This window comes from Lethenteron reissneri, chromosome 16 (assembly GCF_015708825.2).
Source record: "Lethenteron reissneri isolate LAM-NWPU_2019-01 chromosome 16, ASM1570882v1, whole genome shotgun sequence".
NCBI lineage: Eukaryota > Metazoa > Chordata > Hyperoartia > Petromyzontiformes > Petromyzontidae > Lethenteron > Lethenteron reissneri.
Window position 1 is genome coordinate 15,464,832 of NC_083794.1, and position 19,605 is coordinate 15,484,436.

The window sequence follows — 19,605 nt, forward strand, 5'->3', positions numbered from 1 at the left end:
AAACCGGTCCTTGTCTCTAAACATCTGACAGCCCTCGGTGCTCACGTGACTCACCACTGCGTAATCGCATGCCGGGCTTAATCGTCGCTTGCAGATGAAAGTTTTTACATCAAAACAAATCATTATAATCATTACGCGTCTGTATTCAGGAAAGCCTCACTTGAAACCACGGGCCGGTTTCGACATTGGGTATTTCGTCAGCGGAGTAAGTCTCGCTTGAGCTTACGCTTCCCCGCCAACCCCCCGGCGTTTAATAGACCCCCTTGGTCCGGTGGGAGGGATCAGTGGGGGAGGGAGACCCCCCCTTCTCCCCACACCTCCGCCGCTAGCGATGGCGCAGGGAAGGGGGGTCCGTGGCCGCTTCGTGAGGTCCACGAAGCGGCCTCGCCTCGCGCCCCTCGCAGATCTCGGAGCCATCTTCCGCGAGAACACTCCGCGCGTTCGTCAACGCCCCTCTTCAAAGCACACGAAGGGCCGTTGCCCGAAACGTCGCCTATTGGTTCTGAGGTAGAGTGATTATCGGGGTGGTCCAGTGTAAGGGGCACCCATCTCGGTGGCGTCGGCTGGAGAGGCAACACCGGGGCCTGCAGGGCGCGAATCTTAAATCCTCGACAACAAACGCACTTAACCCCTCCCGGCTCCCGCACCCCCCCAACCCATTTCCCAACGCCCCCCCCTCCACACTCTCCTTCATCCTGAATTCAAAGGCGCCGCCCTGAATCCGGGCTCATGCCTCCATTGTTATTCCTCGTTGCTCTTCCGCGGGAAACCCGCATTCCACGCGCGAGACAGAGAGGTGGGCCCTGCGATCAGAATCAGAAGATATATTTTTCCTGGAGGAATCCGATGAGCTATAAAGCTCTTTTTCACAGATGTTCAGCTCTCCCGTGGATGGGAGGGAGGGGCTCTTGACAATAATTAATCGCGAAAAAATCACGACGAGTAATTAGTCTCGCGAAATAATGAATTAATTGCCCTGCGGGTAAAGCCCGGGACTGAACAGCAAAGGTGGAACCCTGCAACTGCTCGCTCGAGGGTCCTCCACTGAGCAGAGTTTGTTGGAACGAGCAATATGGGCTGCCCTTCCACACTCACCAGATGTGTTTGAAACACGTCCCCGTGACATTCTCAACCCATTCGTGGCGCTGCGACACCGCCACGGGAGGGAACTTCCAAAGCAGATAAGCGGACACACAAAGTCGCCTCCTCCTCCTGGCGTAACTGCCCCCCCCCTCCCTCCCCATCCCGCCAGACGTCGCCTGCTTTATGGGTCGTGTAAAGATGCCCTTGTTTCACGAGGAGACGCATGCGGGCAGGAGTCGTATTGTCCGCGTGATTGTCCCATTAATGATTATCGGGGCGTGTTGGTGAATGCAGTCCCAGCCGCTTATCTCTTCTCTCGCGTTACTGGCAGTGATTAGTGTCACAATGGAGCGAGTGGGACCCGAATCAGCAGCTTCGCATTAAGAGAGCAAACCGGGAACAATGCAGTTCGCAGTGGCACACAAGCAGCGCGAGTGCAACTCATCGGCAGTCGGGCTCGAACCAACGCCGGTGAACTGCCAGGAGGGTTACACAGTGACAGGACCTTCTCTGTTAGATGCGGGCGCTATGCACCCACACAGCACAACACCCATAGCACCCACACAGCACAACACCCATAGCACCCACACAGTACAACACCCATAGCACCCACACAGTACAACACCCATAGCACCCACACAGCACAACACCTATAGCACCCACACAGTACAACACCCATAGCACCCACACAGTACAACACCCATAGCACCCACACAGCACAACACCCATAGCACCCACACAGTACAACACCCATAGCACCCACACAGTACAACACCCATAGCACCCACACAGCACAACACCCATAGCACCCACACAGTACAACACCCATAGCACCCACACAGTACAACACCCATAGCACCCACACAGTACAACACCCATAGCACCCACACAGCACAACACCCATAGCACCCACACAGTACAACACCCATAGCACCCACACAGTACAACACCCATAGCACGAGGCGTGCCAGAGACAGCTGCGCCGGGCAGCTGTCGACTCCACTGACGTGGGCCGCGACTCTGCCTGCCCTGGGACCACGCGCGCAGATACTTGACCCCCCCCCCCCCCCCCCGTGTGCGTCAGTCGGCATCGCCCCTCACACCCCTTGTTTACATTCCACACTACACAGACAAAGACCACCCTTATAGCCTTAACAGACTGTTGGGGCAAGTGCTGTCAGCCCGCACCTATGAAGGCCGGCACGGCACACGTTGGGTGGGTGGCCAGCACCACGCCCGGCCTCCTTTGTCTACCCAGTGGCGACGTCTGCACATCGCACCGGACGCTCATTTAAGGCTGAGTCCGCGCTCGGGGGAGACCCAGGATCGGTTGCGATGTTCCCCGCTGTTATTGATCGTAAACGGGAATCAAACTCGGTTCGCCGGGTTCGTAGCGCGGTGCATTAACCGCTGCGCCACCGCTCCCCCCCCGACACACGCGCACCCTCGCCACGAGAGGAGGCCGTCACGTGACTCCCGCATTCCTCCACATGCAGGGGCCGTTCAGAGGTGGCCACGCGGGGCCCCGACCTGAGCACGTGGACATGACCTCCGTGAGCCGGAACCCGAGACTGACGCCTCCCCCCTCACTTGGCAAGACTCGGCACCGTGGCCTCACGAAAACTGCCCAATCCCCTTCAGCAATCGCTCTCTCACCCATAAAACTCCTAATCCCACTCGCTGGAGCCCAAAGTCTAAACCCTAATCCCGTCGGTCACAGCCGGAACTCTAACCAAGACTCGCAGCGGTAATCCCACTCACCCTCACCCTAACCCTAACCCTAACCCAGCCACGCTAGCCCAAGCCCCAATCCATAGCCCACGAACTCGCTTCAAGTCTCACCCGCTTCAAGTCTCACCCACCCACGCAATGACAACCACTCGATCACTCACCATAACCCTGACCTCACAAACCCCATCATAGCAATCACAGCCAAAACTTTTCGTCTCATCCACAACTTGCCCAGCCACCACACCGCAGGTTACCACAGCACACTCAACCACTCACTAACCCACTCACTCACCCACTCATTCACCCACTCACCAAAACACTCACTCACCCACTCACTAACCCACTCACTCACCACTCACTCACCCACTCACCAAAGCACTCACTAACCCACTCACCCACTCACTAACCCACTCACTAACCCATTCACTCACCCACTCACTCAACCACTCACTAACCCACTCACCAAAACACTCACTAACCCGCTCATTTACACTCTCACTCAACGAACCCCCACACTGCAGGTCACCTCACTTTTCTCTGCGTCTTCCCTAACACTGCTCCACTCTTGTCTATTGCAATAGCACTGGTTGTTGCTGACCGTTTGGCGTGTTAGGCCCTTGAGCCTCAGCTCAGAAACCGTGATCTACAACAACTGGAACCTTGACTCGGAATATCGCAACCGACTAAACCCGGCTCTTGTGTTCATCTCACTCAACGTGCGTGCACACACACACGTGTACAGATGCGTGCGTGCGTGCGCTTACACAATCGTGTGCACGTAAAAAAGATACAAAGTCTCCCCGTGTAGCCTTAACAGACTGTTGGGGAAAGTGCTCTTAGTGAGCACCTATGAAAGCCGACACGGTACACGAGGGTGTGGGTGGGCCATCACCACGCCCGGCCGCCTTTGTCTCCCTAATGGCGATGTTTTTATGCACCGTTCCAGGTACTCATTTGAGGCTGAGTCGACCTATGGGAACGCCCAGGACCGGTTTTAAATAATCGTCACTGATGTTGGCCATGAGCCGGGAATCGAACTCGGGCCGCCGGGTTCGTAGCGCAGCGTGCTAACCGCTATACCACCGCTCCCATAACCACATACGTACACACACACACGTGTGTACACAAACAAAACTCTCCCGTGACAGAGAGAAGGCATCGGGCTCCCGGCAGTGCGGGGTGGAGCTCGAAGGGAGAGGGTGGATAGGGGCATCGGAGTGGGGGAAGGGGAGGGGGACGCCGTGGAGGGAATAGTATCGGATTGCATCAGGGCCATACACCCATAAACGTGCACGTGCATACCCCCCCCACACACACACACACCTGTTGCTCCACTTTCCCCACCCCCCACCGCCCCCAGGGCGCTCTGTCGGATGTCAGGGAGCGGATCAGGAGGCGCAACTGTCCGCCAAGTTAGTTTGTTATTTAGATTCTCCACGACGATGCGTTATGATGACTTTGCGATTGTGTATCTTGGAGTGTTGAGTTGGTCCAGTGTCTAACTGAGAGAGGGGCCCTTGCCTAGAAGCATCTGGCAGTTCACCAGCATTGATTCAAGCCACACTCACTGCTGATGAGATACTGAGTGTCAAAACCGGTCCAGAGTGTTGCTTGTGCTGAACCAATGCTGCTGCAGTTATGCATTTTCAGAAGGCTGTGTACACGGAGGGATAGCAAAGTGATGGAGGTCACTTGTCGGCTAAGTTATTTCACAACGTTTACTATGTCCACGTGGAAGGGAGTGAATGCATTGCTACTCAGTGGTGGAAATTCCACATTCCTATGGCGACGGGCGATTCTCTTCACAGTACAACCACTGTTGAAGCAACCCCCAACCAGGACTCGCAACGTTCCAGTTGCAAACACGGGCCGATAAACCGAATACCACTTCGTCGGAGGGGGTCAACAATGGTTATCCCATGGACAATCTCGCCCCGCCATATGAAGGTGGAATTTCCACCGCTGTAGAGACCGTGGCGCGGGGTCAGCATGTGCCGAACCCGCAGAGCTGTAGCTGACACCGGGGAGCGGCGTGGAGGACACAGGCCTGGGGGTGAGGGGGGGGGTAGAGGCGAGGCTGGGGTTGGTGGGGAGAGGGGGGAGTTGAGAGGAGATGCGAGCGGCAGAGGCCACACACGGAGCGCAGAGGACATCAGCTCGCGGCACGACCAAGGGCGGCGACTGTGCCTCGCTGACTCCCTGCCTGACGAACAAACCCCCTGATTCAGTAATTGTCGTGCGTACACGCATCGTACGCGCTTGCTATGTATGTGTGTGTATGTGTGGGTTCCATCTCAAGCGGGTTTCCAGGTGAAATATTCATCTCATAAATCCCACATCTCCACTCCCGCGGCGCGATAGAGAACGGTGATTTATTGCGAGTGCCATTCGCGCCGTTCCTAGGGTGCTGCTACGTAATCCAAATTGTTCGCGGTGTAACTTCTCAAGTTTGTACCATGACGCTGGCACACGATGTGAGCGAGCGCAGCAAACGGCGCCCTAGTGTTTTTTACGGTTAATGCCACACGGCAGTATTATCCAGGGCGGCCTGCCGAATTCGAATCGCGAACTCTGCAACGAGGCGGCGCTGGGGCCAGGTCACCACCCACCGCCCAGAGAACTCCATCGGGGGTGCTGCGCGTAGCCCCGACGTTTCCGGAGATCAAACAGGGACCCCCCTCACCCCCCCCCCCGGCCTCCAGGGGCCGAGTATTTGACGCGGATCTCGGTGGTCGGAGCGCGCCGCCGCCACCGCGAGCCTCGTGCTGCTGTTGCTGCTGCTGTTGTTGTTGCTGCTGCAGCTGTTGCTGCTGCTGCTGTTGATGTTGTTGTGAGATCATTTCCTGCCCCGCGTCCCAGGGAAACCGCGAGTGTTTACGCCGAGTGTTTGGCTGGCGTGGAGTGTTTGGCTGGCGTGGAGTGTGGTGCGCGAGTGTGGTTCTCGTTTCAGAGCGGCAGCGTCGCCTTGAGTTCATCTCTGGATCGCGCCCCGTGGAGGCGGGCGGAGGCGGCAGGCGGCGCTCGCGACTGTAAACACGGGAAACACTGCGAGCCTGACTCTGCTGATGAGACACTAAAAGTCGAAACCGTCACCGAGTTTTGCTCGTGTTGAACACATGCTGCTGAAATGATGCACTCCCATAAGGAAGGCCGTGTGGCTGATGAGACGTGTAGAATTGTGATTACATGTATGTTGTGGGTGGAGGGACAGCTGGATAGCACCCATCCCAGCTTTCGTCCATTCCCCAAGAAGCCCCTTTGACCTTCGTGAGCGAGTCGGAAGCGTGGTCCGGGGCTGCCACTTGGCGGCCGAGCGGAGCAACTGCGCTCCGGTCCCCCGGCTCCGCTTCCTCGCGCTGCTCCAAGAGGCTCATCCCTCATTGACAACACTCATGCGCGGGCATTACGCATCCTTCACATATCTCTCCCTCCATATACAGACAGCACAGTATATTGTTTTACACTTACAATCGGCCACACGACCTTCTCGGGAGTGCATCTTATCTCAGCAGCAACGGCGAGGCCGCCTGTGGGGCCCGTGATGACAATGGCCGGACCGTGTCCTCCACTCGGATCGCGACGCGCACCACACATAGCAGCAGCGGCAACGGCGGCGGCAGCGGCAGCAGCAGCTGGGGCGTCTGGTGGAGGGTAGAAGGCGCTGGCGAGGCGTGGTTCTGGCGGTGGAGGTGGCCTCAATGGCTGTGGCCATGATGACTTCCTGATCGTCTTTGTGTTGTCAAAAAGCCAGATGAGGCCCCCACTGCACCGCATGTGGTGGGGTAAAGTGTGGGTATGCGAGGTGGCTATTCACGTCGTGATGCAGCGATGGGGTGGATGGTAGCAGCACTGGACCGTGAGGGATGAAGATGGCTTGGTGAGGCCCTAATCCAGCAGTTGATTGACAATAGCCGATGAAGATGATTCCCAACTCAAATACCAGAGGAATGGGGAACACGTTATTCCATTTCTGAAACCTCGAAAAATTATCACGGGTAACATTTTCCATTGTGATTTGCAAAGCTCGTCATCGGTGGTGCACAGCTCATCATCGACATAAAAAGTCCTCGGTGTGCTCCGGTCAGAGAATTCCTGGCTGACTCTGTACGTTGATGAGTACTCCAGTCAGCTCCGTGACTCACTCACTGACTCACAGACATACAGACGAAGTTCATCGTAATAAACATTTACCATAAAAAGACAAAGGCCCCCCGTGTCGCCCACATATATTGTTGTGGTAAGCTTGTTTTTTTTTTAACGTAGAAAATACTTGAGATAGACACATGTCACTTGCAAGCGTTTTTTTCGCATGGAGTGGGTTGACGCATTCACAGCAAACACACAACGACAGACAGGCGAGCCCCGCACCGACAACCTCATTGGTTCCGAGACGACGGTTGTAAGTGGAGCTGTGGTAAATCGAATCCTTATTTCCCATAGGCGCAATGTTATACATTGGGGTTCCGTTCCTGGAAACCCATTACGGACCATAAAAAACAACAAAATTGACCACGAAAACAAATGAAAATAACCCTAATAATTATGTATTATAACGTAACATAACCTTTAATAACAAAATATCTCAAATAAAAAAACAGACGACGTTTCGATCGCAACACAAGCGGTCTGATGAAGACCGCTTGTGTTGCGATCGAAACGTCGTAGGGTTTTTTTTGCTTTTATTTTTTGTTTTCTATTTACGTGACTTTACCGAAAGAACCAAGACTATTCTTTAATAACATGTATTAAGTAAAAACAAACTTACATATGTAGATCCTTACGTATGTTTCTACAAGCACATCACATTTCCTCTTCTCAGACGTAGCGAAATGCGATTTTTTTTCAAATTTGAAGAAACTTTACAAAGAAGTGAAGAGCGTTGAGATCGAGATGGGTTTTCCCTAGGCACAGCTGCACACTGGCGGGCTATGGACTGTACGCACGCATACGGCAGAAGTGCCATCTAGCGACGAGTGTACGCATAGCACGCGCATAGCACGCGCACGCTCGTCGACTCGGCGTCAGGAGCAGTCGCGAGACGCTCGTAGACACAAGTTTTGGTCGCTGCTGCGGGGGTCTCACGAAAAGGAAGGTCGTAAAGGCGGGGGTCGCAAGTCGACCAGTCGGGGGTCACCTGTATACGCACCCACACAAACGCACATCTCCCGTATACCCTTTAACATAGCATTGGGGCAAGTGCTGTCATAACAGATCGATGTGGTCCTTCTTCGTTGTGAATGTTTTATTTGTGCTTATGCACCGCTGCCAAGGCACCATCACCGATGGATGTGGTGGCGCACGTGGCAGCCTGCAATCCAGCACCGTGGAAGCAGCCAGGGTTGGTGGATCGCGCAGACGCGCGCGTCGAGAAGGCAGTGCGGCAAAGTCGGGACTCCAGCTGCTCCGCCTGTATGGGACGCCGTGTGTCCCCATAGCGCGCAAAGGGGTTCTCTCTCTCTCTGTTCGGGAGCGAGCGGCTACGGTGCGCTACACGTTGGCATCGCCCTCGTCGTTACCGCTGACGAGCTGATGTCCTGGCAGGAGGACAGGGCCAGGTGTGGGGGCCCCCCGGCAGCTCGCCCGAGTCGGGCCCTGCGATTTGGGGGTCTCGCTTGAGTCATCGACGGCGCCTCGCTGCGAGCACCCGGTTCCGCGAGACGAGGCCGTGTTTGTCTCTCTCGCGCAACCGCTTCCTCGCACAGGGGTAGCGCAGGAAGGCGATGGCGGGCGATCACAGACACCCACGTTGATGTCTCGACCTTAAGCCGGCACCACTGCGCACAAGTGATTGCACAGAAGGCCCGCGGGGAGGGGTTCGCTTCGGGTTCAGTTCCAATGGTGTGGGTTCTGGAGACGTCTCACGTCAAGCTGCTGCTGTCACCGAGGGTGAGAACTCGACAAAGCAGGCGAAGAAGTCTCCTTCACAAGAGTCAGTGGGGTCACTACATCGACAAAAGCAAATCTATTCAAATAGAGCGCAGCAATTAAACAAATAGAAATGAGGGTAAAAACAACTGCGCTAGCGAAGAGATATAAAACAATGCACGAATACAAATCAACATTAAATTAACTTTCCAGAAGAAAAATGTGTTTCTAAAACGAATCAGACAAGACCCATGGTGAGTAAACACAGCGACCTGAGCGAGTCTCGTCAGTCCTCGAGTCGGGGCGACTCACGGCTCCTCCTCCTCGCGCCCTCGGAACGGAGAGACCACGGGGGGCAGCCCGGGGGGGGGGGCAGCCCGGGGGGGGGCAGCCCGGGGGGGGGCAGCCCGGGGGGGGCAGCCCGGGGGGGGGCAGCCCGGGGGGGCAGCAGGGAGCTCATCCCAGGAGCCTGAATCCCCCTCGCCCCCCCCCCTCACTCCCACTCACCCCTCCACCCACAGGTCCCTCACTCCAATCGTCTCCATGGGAACTGCTTGTCCAGCCCCCCCTTCCTCATCCCCCCCTCTCCTCCTCCTGACAACGCAGGCTTTGTTCTCCATGTGTTTGTGTTTTACTGCGGATGAAAGGCTGAGCGCCGTGAGCCGTGAATGCACGAAGAGTCCCACAGCCCCTCCCCTCACGCCTCCCCGCCCCCACCCCACGCCCCGTCTTCCATCTGGACGCCTGGAACAGGTCCAGGGAGCCCCGCTCCGTGGCCCCGTGAGCCGTGAGGAGTCGCCAGGAGCCGGGACCCAGAGCGTGGGGAGGGGGGGGGGCTCCTCTTACCCCCCCTTCCCCCAATCCCCACCCGCCAGCCCTCCCCCTCCACGGGTGGAGCGTTTTACTCCTTAGAGCCAAATATACAAATGGATTCAGCTCCTTCGACTCCAGATGCACGCACAGCAACAACCGTCGTTCGCCACTGGGTAACCGTGATGTCACCACCATGGCGCTTGTGCCAGGATAGGTGCACGTGAAGTGTACATACGAAACATAAACATGCACGTATAAAAGTAAACATATAAATACGCACATGCGCGCGGGCACACACGCACGTGCACACACGTCCATACACACACGTGCACACACACACGTGCACACACACACACACGTGCACACACACACACAAAGACAAAGATCCCCCGTATAGCCTGAACAGACTGTAGGGGCAAGTGCTGTTAGCGAGCACCTATGAAGGCCGGAACGGTACACGAGGGGGTGGGTGGCCAGCACCACGCCCGACCGCCTTTGTCTCCCTAGTGGCGATGTTTACACACCGCACCAGGTACTCATTTAAGGCTGAGTCGACCTAGGGGAGGCCCAGGACCGGTTCAGATAATCGTCACTGGTGTTAGCCGTGAGCGGGAATCGAACCCGGGTCGCCAGGTTCATAGCGCAGCGCGCTAACCGCTACACTACCGCTCCCCACACACGTGCACACACACACACACACGTGCACACACACACACACACGTGCACACACACACACGTGCACACACACACACACACGTGCACACACACACGTGCACACACACACACGTGCACACACACACACACGTGCACACACATATATCCTTCCCGGGAACTCGAAGCGACTCCGCGCAGGAGAAAGCGACACCCGAGCCCCCCCCCCCCAGGCCACGTGTTTTGTTTTGTTCTGACCCTGAGAATCCCCCCCACGCCACCTGGCTCGCCCACACTCACACACAGGTGTCGCTTTACCTGGGGGAGCGGGGGGCGGGGGGGGGAGGGTGAGGAATGTCGCGGCGCGTCGTGCTTCTTCGTGGCTCCATGTCAAGCGGCGCGAGAGTTCATCCGCAGAGAGGGAGAGCCTCGGAGAGTTCACGTCCTCGACTCGTACCCTCTCCTATCTCTCCTCGCGCACTCTCTGCTCCTACTCTCATCGCTTTCAACACACACAGACACTCCGGATATTCGCCACTAAGTGCCGGTAATGTCACCACAGCGCTCGTGCCAGGCCAGGTGTACCTTGAGGCCACATGAAGTGTGGAAGGCTTTCTGGCAGGTCACGGGACAGACCCAGGTGCCACGGGTCGACTGACTGAGATGACTGGCAGATGCACCACCTGTGCTCCCCACTGTGCAACCTTGCTGCGTTTTATCTGCCCGGCGTTCCACTCGTTGTTGTGAGCGTCGCTCCTCTGCCATCCACTCTCTCCAACTGCCCAGTAGCAGCGTCCTTCACGAGCCTCTTCCATAGAGGACGATGTTGAAACCGCAAGTACCGGTCATTGGCAAGTCCACTCAGCTCCACATCCTCCTGTACCGCGTCAGTCCATCTATTATTTATCCCGTGCTCTTCCCGCTTAGCCCGATCTATCCGGCCAGGCAGTGGCTGGGCATGTGGGCTACATGACCCAGCCAGCGCAACCTTGCCTGCCAGAGTATCTCACCGATGGGACTGTAACCAGATATTTCAAGGATGTTTTAAATCGGCGCAGATATTCTTTCAAGCATGCAGAAGGGAAGGCATCACTGTGGCCGAGACAACCCGACGCTTCGTGTGCAACGACAGGCGAGGTAGCTTCCACACAGCATTATGCAGCTGATGGAAATGTCACTCGACTGAATTGAGTCATAAGTAACTTCTCCACTAATGATATTAATATTTACCAGATCAAGCATTCATAACATCGTTGACAAATAGGGAGCTATCCCTTGACCGCACCTGGACATCAATGAGCCTCCCATTGTATCTGCACCAGATGGAAATTGCACCAAAACATCCATGGGAAACTTCGCGAACTACGGGGTAAGATGTGTTACGTAGTGTAGGGGCCTCAGGACATCCCTGTCGCACCCCACCATCCTAAAGGTCCTTACTGATTGTGAGCAGAGGGTCAGAGACCCCGAAAGCACAAAGAAGCCTTGACTTGGACAATAAAGCAGAAATGTAGGTCCTGTTGAAATTCCTTACACCTCGGCTGCAGCAGACGCAATCCGCGACTGCTACTCATCCTGGCAGTGCCACACAGCTCTCCAAACCTCCAAGCGAAGGCTGTGGTAAGCCTCCTCATTCTCCGATGTTGTAGTAGGCGGTATGAGTGGACCTGTTGCTTTCTCTCCTCTCGCCGGAACACCTCCTCCTTTAGCCAGTGTTTTTGTAGAGGTCTGGGCTGCATACTCAAAGCAGCCAACGCAGCTGCATGAACCACAGTCCTGAACCTCACCCATTTTCCATCGCTATCAGGAGGAGGGAGGGATGATGAAATTGACACTTTCAACTGTTATCAGTGAGCCGAGACCAGGCTGTTGTGGGTTTTAATGGGGTCCTAGGTGGACGCCCACCACCACAGACAAGAAAAAAGATCTCCCGATAGCCTTAGCAGACTTTTGGGGCAAGTGGTGTGAGAACCTATCAAGGCCGACACGGCTCACGAGAGGGTCAGTGGCCAACACCATGCCTGCCCACCTTTCTCTCGCCAGTGTTGATGTTTAGATACCACAACAGGTACTCATTTAAGGCTGAGTAGACTTAAGGTAGGCCCAGTACCGATTCAATGATTCTACACTGATGTTGCCCAGGTTCGGACCACCCCTTCCCGCACAGACACACAGAGACTCGTTCAGGGCTTGGCGACTATGTATTCACCCTACATCAGAACGCGCGGATGTACACATCACGGTGAATGCCTCCGTTACAACAACAACAATAATATTAATAATAATAAGTTACTTCTACCCGCGAAGCATGTTCCCCACAGCCGAACGACGTCGCGTCACCCGCTCGCAGGCACTCAATGCGTCCCCTGTGGGAACGTCACCATCAGATATGGTCATCTAAAATACAGATTTTTTTTGGGTTAGACAAAATATTAAAACAGACATGGTCGATCCGCTGCTCAAGCGGACAGCAGCAAGCAGCACTATAAATGATGTAATATACAAGAGTTTAACACGCTTCCTGAATTGAGCAAGGTTATTGATAGAGCTGATGGAAAAGAGATGACTTCGATGATGATGGTGAGAGAGGGAATTCCACTGCAGCAGTGTGGAAGGTGGTAAGTGGGTGGGAGGATGGGTGAGTGGGTGGGAGGATGGGTGAGTGGGTGGGAGGATGGGTGAGTGGGTGGGAGGATGGGTGAGTGGGTGGGAGGATGGGTGAGTGGGTGGGTGACTAAGTAAGTACATTTATAAACGCGCAACTCTTATAATCTAGATTATCACGAGTGCACACTATGTACACATTGCAAGCTCTATGACACAGTTCTGTGTTGCATCTTCTAACTGAACTGGTGAAATGTCTGTGAAGAGTCTCAAACATGGCGCAACGGCAGTGAGTTCCAGGCCGATGGACTGCTGAGTAGGTGCGTGAGAGGTTGGGTGAGTAGCTTAGTGTGTGGGTAAGTAGGTGAGTGGGTGGGTGAGTAGCTTAGTGTGTGGGTGAGTAGTTGAGTGGGTGGGTGAGTAGGTGAGTGGGAGGGTGGGTGAGTCCGATGGACCACTGCGCGTAACCATCAGGGTCACCGTGAGCTTCCGAACGAAGAATTCGACGATTGACAATGCAGTGTACCGGCACGCACCACGTGGCCACCAGAGAGAGTGTGGAGTGCCTTGTTGTGACCTGCAGTGTGGTGGTTGAACGCAGTGAGATGGCTGAGATGACACAGTCTGTGTGTCTGGTCAACCGAGTCCTCAACACGGGTGGAGGAATCTAAATGAGTGAAATTCACGGGAACAGTAACCATGGTAGTAGTAGTAGTAGCGACAGTAGAGCAATAAGGAGGCGACTGGCCGCCGGTGAGTGGGCCGGAGTTAATCAGCGGCGTCGATCGCAGGCTTGGGGTGCCGCTCTGTCGATGCCCTAGCCGGTTGTCGCGCGAGGGCTGAACGCGTCGGGGGTTCGTGGCGCCCGTCGTGCCGCGGCGCCGCGGCTCACCGGGCGGGTTGCTGCCACCCGGCGGCCGAGTCCGCCTCCAGCGCGAGCGGCAACCGGTCGCGCAACCGAGACGGGTCGCGAGTCGAGCCGAATGGTCGCGCAACCGAGACGGGTCGCGAGTCGAGCCGACTGGTCGCGCAACTGAGATGGGTCGCGAGTCGAGCCGATTGGTCGCGCAACCGAATCATAGCGACCGCGTCGCAGGCACCGGCGGGAGGGCGGCAGCCGTGCGGTTCAGGGGTTCAGGAGACCTTCACAACCCCCCCCCCCGCCCCCCACACAGGGGCCGCAATACCCTATTTTGCAGGAGGTCCTTGTGGTAGGGGCGTTGCTAAGGGGCCCTCTGTCAGACCCAAATTTGGCGACATCCACGTGCCCAGTTCTGCGGTCGGCAGCTGGGGACGCAGGGGCGGGGGTGTTGCGTGAGTGGCGATGGCCTGCCGGCTGCCTGGCCTCCCACTCGCACCGGGCCGGGTGACAGGAAGGGCGGGGGGGGGGCAGGGCCTTTCACTTCACGGGCCTAGGCAGGAAGTGCACGGCCTTCTGCCCGCGGGCCGTCTTCGGGCCCGGCTTGGCGCGGCCGCTGCGCTTGATGCCCACGTACCAGCGCCACTCGGCGTACTTCTCAGAGCAGTACGTGCTGTAGAAGTTCTCCTCCAGCGTCTCGATGAAGTAGCACTCGTCATTTATGGCCTCCTGAAGAGGAGAGAGGAGGGGGGGGGCGTGAAGAGGCGTGGATCCCTCGTGCACAGTGCCCGGGTGAGGCAGACACCCTCCACCATCCCCCTACAGACGCCCCTCCATTCCACTCTGTCCCCCCTCCACCCGTAGACTCCCTTCCCACGCTGCCAGGAATAGCAGGGCGAGCGAGGAATACGGTGGTGTGGTGAGTGGTGAAGTGAGTGGTGATCTCAGAAAGCAGTGAACTGAGTGGTAGGTGAGCCGAGCGGGTGGTGTGATGAATGGTGAGCCGAGCGAGTGGTGAGCTGAGTGGTGAGCCGAGTAGGTGGTGAGCTGAGTGGAGTGGTGAGCCGAGGAAGTGGTGAGCTGAGTGGAGTGGTGAGCTGAGTGGAGTGGTGAGCTGAGTGGTGAGCTGAGTGGAGTGGTGAGCCGAGGAAGTGGTGAGCTGAGTGGAGTGGTGAGCTGAGTGGTGAGCTGAGTGGAGTGGTGAGCTGAGTGGTGAACTGAGTGGAGTGGTGAGCCGAGGAAGTGGTGAGCTGAGTGGAGTGGTGAGCCGAGGAAGTGGTGAGCTGAGTGGAGTGGTGAGCTGAGTGGTGAGCTGAGTGGAGTGGTGAGCCGAGGAAGTGGTGAGCTGAGTGGAGTGGTGAGATGAGTGGAGTGGTGAGCCGAGTGGTGAGCTGAGTGGAGTGGTGAGTGGAGTGGTGAGCTGAGTGGAGTGGTGAGCCGAGGAAGTGGTGAGCTGAGTGGAGTGGTGAGATGAGTGGAGTGGTGAGCCGAGTGGTGAGCTGAGTGGAGTGGTGAGTGGAGTGGTGAGCTGAGTGGAGTGGTGAGCCGAGGAAGTGGTGAGCCGAGTGGTGAGCTGAGTGGAGTGGTGAGTGGTGAGCTGAGTGGAGTGGTGAGCCGAGGAAGTGGTGAGATGAGTGGAGTGGTGAGCCGAGTGGTGAGCTGAGTGGAGTGGTGAGTGGAGTGGTGAGCTGAGTGGAGTGGTGAGCTGAGTGGAGTGGTGAGTGGAGAGCTGAGTGGAGTGGTGAGCTGAGTGGTGAGCTGAGTGGAGTGGTGAGCTGAGTGGAGTGGTGAGCTGAGTGGAGTGGTGAGTGGTGAGCCGAGGAAGTGGTCAGCTGAGTGTTTGAGCCTCACCGCCCCGTACAGGTGTCCCTCCGTGCTCATGGCGAGGAACCTCTCGGCGCGGAGCCCGCGGATCGTCACCACCCCGCGGCGCACCGCCTGCAGCTGCAGCACGGCTGCACAGACACAGACAAAGGTCCACCGTGCGGTCTCACAGACCGTGGGGGCAAGTGCTGCCAGCGATCACCGAACAGGACTGGCACGGCGCACCAGGGGGCGAGTTGGGGAATTTCGGGAATTCCCAAAGCAGCATTCCAGCCCACGGTGATTCATGACCACGGCGCGTGGAACAACTACGCGACCACCACTACCACCACCACCATCGCTACCGCCACCACCACGTATTGGCGCTGTTTGTTGTTGTAACTTTATGACCCTCCCCTACTGGACAGCTGTGAAAAAAAGCTTCATAGCTTATCGGATTTCTCCCGGATAAATAAAGATTCTGATTCTGACCCCCCCCCCCCCCACGACAACCACCACCATAACAACCACCACAGCCACCACCATCACTATCCGTTAACAGACTGTTGGGGCAACACCAATAAAGGCCGGAACGGCACCCGAGGGGGTCGGTCGTCAGCACCACGCCCGGCCGCCTTTGTCTCCCGAGTGGCAATGTTACACACCGCACCAGGTACTACCACCACCACCACAAACACCATAACAATCACCAACTACAATCTACACACCACCACCGTCATTATCCACTGTCAACAACATCGTAAACTATCATCATCCACTACTATTATCACCACCATTCACTACTATCATCAACGACTATCACTATACACTATTATCATCATCCACTATTATCATCATCCACCCATCTCACGAATCATCGCCGTGAAATTGGACCCGGGCCTCGCTTCACGCTTCACCTCCTGCACCGCTTGCAGCAGCAGCAGCATCATCAGCATCATCATCAGCAGCAGCAGCAGCAGCAGCATCATCATCATCAGCAGCAGCAGCAGCAGCATCATCAGCAGCAGCTGCATCAGCAGCAGCATCAGCAGCAGCATCATCAGCAGCTGCATCTGCAGCATCATCATCATCAGTAGCAGCAGCAGAAGAAGCGTAGGCAGATATATCACTGTACTCATGTCACACGTGTACTCATGTCACACGTGTACTCACTCATGTCACACGTGTACTCATCAAATGTGCTGTGGTCACTCGTGCAGCTGCAGAGGTCGCAAACGGGTTTTGATTCCTTACCCGTACCCGTACCCGGCCGCACCAGGGTCGCACACGGGTACCCGTACCCGGCCGTACCCGTACCCTACCCGTACCCGACCGGGTACGGATAGGGTACGGGTATCGGGTACCCGATTGCGACCTCTGGGATGAAGCCATGTTGCCGGCGCGGGTGGGTTAATTCTAGGAACTTGAATTGTGAGAAGAGACAAGACGTTGGGAAATGAGTGACAAACAGTTACTCACCAGTGACTCACGGCCTACCCGTACCCGTACCCGGCCGCACCAGGGTCGCAAACGGCCCACATTCGGACTGACGCCCTCTGACTTACACACTGACACTCGTGATTGACACTGACACATTGACCGACACACACTATATCACTGAGACTATATAACTATGGCACACTAACACGTTTGTATGTTGAACTCTTTTGCACCGTACGTAGCCAACCGTGCTAATCGGAGGTGCGAGGGAAGGACACGAAATTTAACACCAAAATAGTTTTAACGACATGAGTTTTCAATTTGGATGTAAACGTGCATAGCTCCAGTGCAACACGAAGACCGGCACACAATGTGTCAGTGGCACCCTCTCTCGGTGACACACTGACACAGACTCTGCAACTGACCCACTCTCCCCGTCACACGTCCCATGAGTGACACACTAACACAGACTCTGCAACTGGCCCACTCTCCCCGTCACACGTCCCATGAGTGACACACTGACACAGACTCTGCAACTGACCCACTCTCCCCGTCACACGTCCCATGAGTGACACACTGACACAGACTCTGCAACTGGCCCACTCTCCCCGTCACACGTCCCATGAGTGACACACTGCGTGACAGTCACAGACACTCTGCTCCACTCGCACACGCTGCCCGTGTGTCAGTGGCACGCCGCGCAGTACCGTGGGGATCGTCCTCGTCCTGGGTGCCACTCACGGTGCCGTCCCCCAGGATCTGGAGGTGGTGGCCCGCGCTGCGGCAGTAGAGGCGCCGCGGCTCCTTGAAGCTGCCGGGGAACACGGGCCCCGCGGGGGCCACGGGCAGCGTGCCGATGTGGCCCACCTCCATCCCGGGACGCGCCCTCCGCTCCTGATGATGATGATACTGGTGCCGAGGGTGGTGTTGCTGCTCCGAGTGGTGATGATGTTGCTACGATGACTGATATTTGCTGCTCGTTATGCTGCTGCTGATGATTATTCTGCAACGGATGTTACTGTTAATGGGATGAACCCTGCTGATTCTGTGAATGATTATGCTGCTGCTTGTTGATGATTTATGTTGCTTTCTGCTGCTGCTGCTGCTATCACTGCTGCTGATTATACTGCTGATGGTGCTGACCACACCTGCTGCTGCTGCTGCAGACTACGCTCCTTGCAGCTGCTGACCCTGCTGCTCTTGCTGCCGCCTCGAGTCGTTCGCGACTCCTGGGTCGCGCTCCGTTCGCGACTTCGCACGCAGGGGGGTGAATTGAGGTGGCTAAGAAGCAAGGGACAGACGGTCGCCCGCGTCGCCCTTTTAATCGCGGCCCCGACTCAGAGGGAAATCACTCGCGAGGTCGCCCACCGCATTCCCCAGGCGCAGTGGCAACGCCTCGCTCACTTCGAGCCTCCTCCGTGTCCAGCCTCAGCGCACGCCTCGGAGGCTCGGAGAGGGCAAGGAGGGACGGGCGTCAGGAACGCGCGGCAAGGACGGCGCCACGGGGCGGGCCCGTGACGCGCGCGCTGAGGACGCGTCACGGGCCCGTGCGCTCCTCCTCCTCCTCCACACCCCCTCTCCATCCTCCTCACTCCCTCCTCCTTCATCTCCATCCTCCTCCAAATCCTCATAGCTCCCTCCCACCTCCTCCTCATCCTCCTCGGCCCCTACCTCCATTCTCCTCCTCCCCATCCTCTTCCCTCCGTCCAACTCTCTGGATCTCAGCCAACTCCGGGTTCAGAGGCTGCTCCCAACTCTAGAGAGGGCCGAGCGAGTGCGTGAGTACCCTCTGTCCAAATGTAAACATTCACAAACAACACGCACACGCGGACACAAAGACAAAGGTCCCCCGGATAGACGGCAAACAGGCAATTGGACAAGTGCTGTTAACTAGCACACAAGAAAGCCTGTAAGGCACAAGAGGGGGTGAGTGGCAGCACCCCGCCCGGCCGCCTTTGTCTCCCCAGTGCTGATGTTTACACATCGCACTAGGTACTAATTTAATGTTGACTCGATATAAGGGAGTCGCAGAACAAGTTCAGATAATCGTCACTGGTATTGACCGTGTCCGGGAATGGAAACCGGATCGCCGGGTTCGGAGCACAAAGTGTGCTGACCGATGCGCCACCGCTCTCCATTATACTGCACACACCCACACGCCACTCGCACACACTGCACAGCAACACTACCAACACGCACACTACCAACACGCACACTACCAACACGCACACTACCAACACGCACACTACCAACACGCACACTACCAACACGCACACTACCAACACGCACACTACCAACACGCACACTACCAACACGCACACTACCAACACGCACACTACCAACACGCACACTACCAACACCCACACTACCACCACGCACACTACCACCAACAACACACTACCAACACCCACACTACCACCAACAACACTACCAACACCCACACTACCAACAACACACTACCAACACCCACACTACCAACAACACACTACCAACCCCCACACTACCAACAACACACTACCAACACCCACACTACCAACAACACACTACCAACACCCACACTACCAACCCCCACACTACCAACAACACACTACCAACACCCACACTACCAACACCCACACTACCAACACCCACACTACCAACACCCACACTACCACCAACAACACACTACCACCACCCACACTACCACCAACAAGACACTACCAACACCCACACTCCCACCAACAACACACTACCAACACCCACACTACCAACACCCA

General features: G+C 56.4%; 2 protein-coding genes across 3 annotated transcripts in view; one reads left to right on the plus strand and one right to left on the minus strand.

The window, feature by feature from the left end:
• Positions 1-12,331: 12,331 nt before the first annotated feature.
• LOC133343077 (fibroblast growth factor 1-like) lies at positions 12,332-18,402 on the minus strand. The gene is made up of 3 exons (XM_061552556.1): positions 17,557-18,402; positions 15,458-15,561; positions 12,332-14,335 (listed from the first exon to the last, which is right to left on the minus strand). The coding sequence occupies exons 1-3, from the start codon at positions 17,720-17,722 to the stop codon at positions 14,147-14,149; spliced, it is 459 nt and encodes a 152-aa protein (XP_061408540.1). The 5' UTR covers positions 17,723-18,402; the 3' UTR covers positions 12,332-14,146.
• Positions 18,403-18,445: 43 nt separating this feature from the next.
• LOC133343072 (alpha-1,3-mannosyl-glycoprotein 4-beta-N-acetylglucosaminyltransferase A-like) overlaps positions 18,446-19,605 on the plus strand; it is a 50,091-nt gene continuing 48,931 nt past the window's right edge. The window contains exon 1 of one of the 2 annotated variants that reach the window (XM_061552550.1): positions 18,446-18,623. The gene's annotated coding sequence lies outside the window, so the exon portion shown is untranslated. Of the gene's footprint in view, positions 18,628-19,605 lie in introns of both variants that reach the window. The other variant, XM_061552551.1, reaches the window with a different exon arrangement.